Consider the following 4153-nt stretch of genomic DNA (forward strand, 5'->3'; position numbering starts at 1 on the left):
GCCCCAAACAAGCCCCCCAAACTAGCCCTTAAACCAGCGGCCAGCTCCAAACAAGCCCCCCAAACTAGCCCTTAAACCAGCCCTTAATCTAGCCTTGTGAATCGTGACCACAGCCTTGTTCTAAGAAAAGAATGAGACAACAAATATTGTTTAAGATGATTGGGCATTTGTTGTCAAAACCTGAAAATAAGAATCAATCAAGAATACCCATGACTCATGAGGTGTTATCCAAAACCAGAAAGTTTTTTGTCTGTGCAAGCCACGCTTTTCTTTTTTTTTCCTTTAGATTCCCGAGCAACTTGTCTGCTCAGAGAAGACTCAGAGTCAGAAGAGGCTACTTTTGTGGCCCTCCCTCCATCCGTCGAAGCTCTTTCGACTGCAGCCTGCGAGTAAAAAAGTAAAACTGAGAGGGGCCTGTGGCTGTCATTCCAAGCTGCCGGTGATTTGCATTGCATTGCTCGGCCCTCCAGGCGGCCCTGTCTGTCTCTCAGTTTCACATGCGAGAGGGGCAAAAGGGGCTTGCCACTGGGCTCTGTAGTGGGCATTCTTCTACTGGCAAAAACGGGCAACGAATCATTCCACAGTTGAGTGACCCACAGTTGGCTAAGGACAGCACGATCTCCACAGTTGAGTGACCCACAGTTGGAACTTGGCCCCCCCCCAAAGCCATATAGACCCCACGACAAATTTTAGCCACTTCAACGATTTTGGAGCACATACCTATCAATGACAGTCACGAGTCTCCAACGCAGGCGGCAGCACGCTTCGGCGGCTCAAGCGGCAGGCCTTGCAAGTTGCAACTCTCCGTCGGCCAACCTTGAAGCCTTCCGAAGTTCCGTCCAGACTCCAAGCTTCTCAATGACAGTCACGAGTCTCCAACGCAAGCGGCACTGGGCAACACGCTTCAGCGGCTCAAGCGGCAAGCCTTGCAAGTTGCAACTCTCCACCGGCCAGCCTTGAAGCCTTCCGAAGTTCCGTCCAGACTCCAGAGTCCAAGCTTCTCTCGCACGCGGTAGTGGGCAGTGGGCACTCGGCACATTACTGTGTAGAAGCATTCATCTCGTTGCAGCCTGCAAGGTTGCAAGTCCAGGGAAAAAAAACCTACCGTTTTTTTTTGCATGCACATTGCAGAGTCCAGACGAACCCCTCGGTGCCACCTGCGTGAGGAGGCCCACTCGACGAACCCCTCGGTGCCACCTGCGTGAGGAGGCCCACTCGCACAATCCTCCACCGTCCACGTCAGCTTGTCCACGCTGTTTTGGGGCCCGTGGGTTGTTAGAGGGTGCCCATTGCCCAGCGCCCACTGCCTGAGCGGCCAGCCTCATTCACCTTGCCACGCATGCAGGGACCCCATTGCTTAGCTGTCTCACACACTTGGCAGCGAGTGAGTCATCACCTACTTCATAACTTCCGATTCCCGAACCAACTTCTAGTCACACAGGTGACACGAGCGATGGCATTTTTATACGGTCGTTGGTAGGGGAGGCCCGGAGGCTGGAGCCCGGACGGCGGAAAGAGCGGCTACTCACGACCACCTGGCACGCTGGCACCACCACTTATATATATATATATATATATATATATATTTGGGACGCCTAGGACTCATGGTTTAGGCTTAGTTTGTTGACGCTTTGTAGAAATTCTTGGGCTTCGCGCTTTGTAGAAATTCTTGGGCTTCAAAATGACGCTTGAGCTATTTCTTGGAAACTTCCTTTGAAGCCTGAGATGGCCAATGACGCCCAGATGGGCTTCAATTTTAAGGCCTGCCAACGACCCTTTTTTCTTCTGTTTCTTTCTCCTCCTCTGCCTCTCCTTGGCTGATCGCCTACTTCGAGCGGGGGGCTCACCGTCGTAATGCAGGGGGTGATGGACGCAGCCGGCCGCTTCCTCGACATTTCAGTGGGCTGGGGAGGGTCCACGCCGCCCACCCACATCCTGCTCCAGACGCGAAATGTGAGAAGGCCGTCGCCTCCGTAGTGTGGTGTGCTGATGAGGCTGGCCTCTGTTTGCCATGCGACGCCCGCGTCCACGCCGCCAACAAGCTCGCCTGCAAACATCAATGTGTGCCCCTCCTTTCCGAGACCTCGGAGCCTGCCCTTTGCGACATTTGCCAGGTTTGTCCTCTGTAAAAATCACACACACGCACATATGTGAATGAGAGCGTCTGTGCGTATGTATGATTTTTGTTGCGCTTTTGCCTCAGGAGCGGCCCTCCTCCTTCTTCTGCGTTGAAGACCGAGCTCTCCTCTGCAGAGAGTGTGATGTCTCCATCCACTCAGCCAACGCCCTCGCTGCTAAGCACATGAGATTTCTTCTCAGTGGCGTCAGAGTTGGCATCAACTCCACCACCAGCTCTTCCCAAGAGACTAGCTCTGCTATAAGTGAGCACACGGCGTTTCCTTCCAATAACAACATCTCGGTCAAGAAGCTTAAACAAGCCACAGTTGCCATACCTAATAATGGAAGTAAGCCATCTCCACCAGCAGCTACTACCAAGGGCCAGCCCTCCTCCTCCTCCATCTCAAAGATGACCACACCCTCTACCACCTTCATGCAATCCAACATCAACAAGGCCATGCTGACAAGAAAGCTGAAGAACCCCCATCCCCCTCTCCAATGTCAAAACCCTCTTTTGAGATCTATCCCTCGCCTCTCGATCCAACGCCTATCTTCTAGGCACGTCCCCTTCATAGCCCCAGTGCTGAGCACCCTCAACCCCACCGTAACATCGGCCACCAATATGGATCTTGATACCTCTTCAAGCGCGAAAAACAGTAGCGTTTCTGACTACTTAAACACATGCATCCCCAGTTGGAAGCTAGACGAGCTGCTAACAGATTTGGTCGACGTGTGTGAAAGCGGACAAGCTGCTCTGCTCCCAAGGTAGCTGCTAATCACAGTCATTAAAAAGGCACTCTTGCAATAATACTTTTAAACAAAATGTGTGCCCATGAGGCTGCTTCATCAGCTGTTGAATTCTTATTTGCAGGAGCAAAGCATGTTGGCGGGCTTCGGCGAGCAGGAGCCACCGTGGTATGCTGAGCTGGACTTTCTGGAGGAGCAGCTCAGCCCTTCGCAAGAGGAAGGCGTGGCTGAGGTGCCCGAGATGCCGTCCCCTCCCACTTCCTCTGGTCTCTTCACTTCTCTCTGGGAAACCAACCTGTCCGGCCGCTCACACTTGGGACTTTGACTACCTCTTCACTGGCCCCGATGAGCTCAACGATGTTTCCGTCGTCCCGGATATCGGTGGGCGTAGGTCCTCACAATCACAAGCAAAATTAAAATAAGAAACGCAGAAGTTGGTTAGACGTGTAAGGGTTGAACTGTGAAGGCTCACTAGGAGTCGAGTCTTTTTTTTTTTGGGTACATGCTCGCGTTTTACAATAAGGACTGAAATAGATTATCACTTTTTCCTTGATTAACTGCCTGCGAACATCCCTATCAATTATCTTCAATCATTGTGATGAGAGATTAATTAATAATTAATTGATTTCAATATCTTTTGATTGATTAATTTCATTTTTTTGGGAATTGGTTGGAATCAGAAAGTACAACACAACACACACCCATGTGTGCCACCAGACGCGAATACGAAAAGATCCCTTCAGAGTGACATTATCTCAGTTGAAATCAGAGTTAATACGTAAGAGAAAATGCTCAGAGAAAATGCTCAGACGGGTTTCGCATGGGACAGGGGAAACCAACAAATTCAAAAAACTGCACAATATTATGATGTGCCATATAACGTTAGCAACATAAAAACATTTTAATTACAAACAAATCGTGTAGAAGATGATTACAGAATTAAATAATCTGCAAATTGAACAAATGTTGGTATCGTCATCAAGTGGGCTTGCTGGTCCTCAGGTCAAGCCACATTATATTATATATAGTTACAAAACAAAAAGTAGCCAACTTCTAATGTCTCCTTGTATTCTTGGAATTCATACGTAGATTAATACTAACGTGCAAAAGTGTACTATTATTTATATGGGTTATTCATGCTATACTGACTGCCATGGTAAAATTAACCTAGAAAGTCTAACCATGAGTTAAAAAAATGCAAAGTGCACAGTAGAACTTTCAAGCATGCATAGATTAGACATTTGAAAATCCTATTTTTCACCATATCCTTAGAAGCGCTACCACATGA

At 49.1% G+C, this 4153-nt stretch overlaps 1 protein-coding gene across 1 annotated transcript; it reads left to right on the forward strand.

Annotated features, from left to right (window-relative positions):
• The first annotated feature begins 726 nt into the window (after nt 1-726).
• Nucleotides 727-3310, forward strand: LOC147635977 (uncharacterized). Its single transcript, XM_086802054.1, has 4 exons — nt 727-919; nt 1762-2114; nt 2204-2883; nt 2990-3310. Exons 1-4 carry the CDS (start codon nt 727-729, stop codon nt 3285-3287), a joined length of 1524 nt encoding a protein of 507 aa, XP_086658180.1. The 3' UTR covers nt 3288-3310.
• Nucleotides 3311-4153: the final 843 nt, after the last annotated feature.

This window comes from Cibotium barometz, chromosome 8 (assembly GCF_041138505.1).
Source record: "Cibotium barometz isolate CiBa-2024 chromosome 8, ASM4113850v1, whole genome shotgun sequence".
NCBI classification, from domain to species: Eukaryota; Viridiplantae; Streptophyta; class Polypodiopsida; order Cyatheales; family Cibotiaceae; genus Cibotium; species Cibotium barometz.

What these genes read in the sequence shown, in the direction of transcription:
- LOC147635977 (XM_086802054.1), top strand. Translation starts at nt 727, where the DNA reads ATGACAGTCACGAGTCTCCAACGCAGGCGGCAGCACGCTTCGGCGGCT. An exon ending in ACGCTTCAGCGGCTCAAGCG is followed by an intron (nt 920 to 1,761) that starts GCAAGCCTTGCA and finishes TTCAATTTTAAG; the next exon opens with GCCTGCCAACGACCCTTTTT. An exon ending in CAAGCTGCTCTGCTCCCAAG is followed by an intron (nt 2,884 to 2,989) that starts GTAGCTGCTAAT and finishes TCTTATTTGCAG; the next exon opens with GAGCAAAGCATGTTGGCGGG.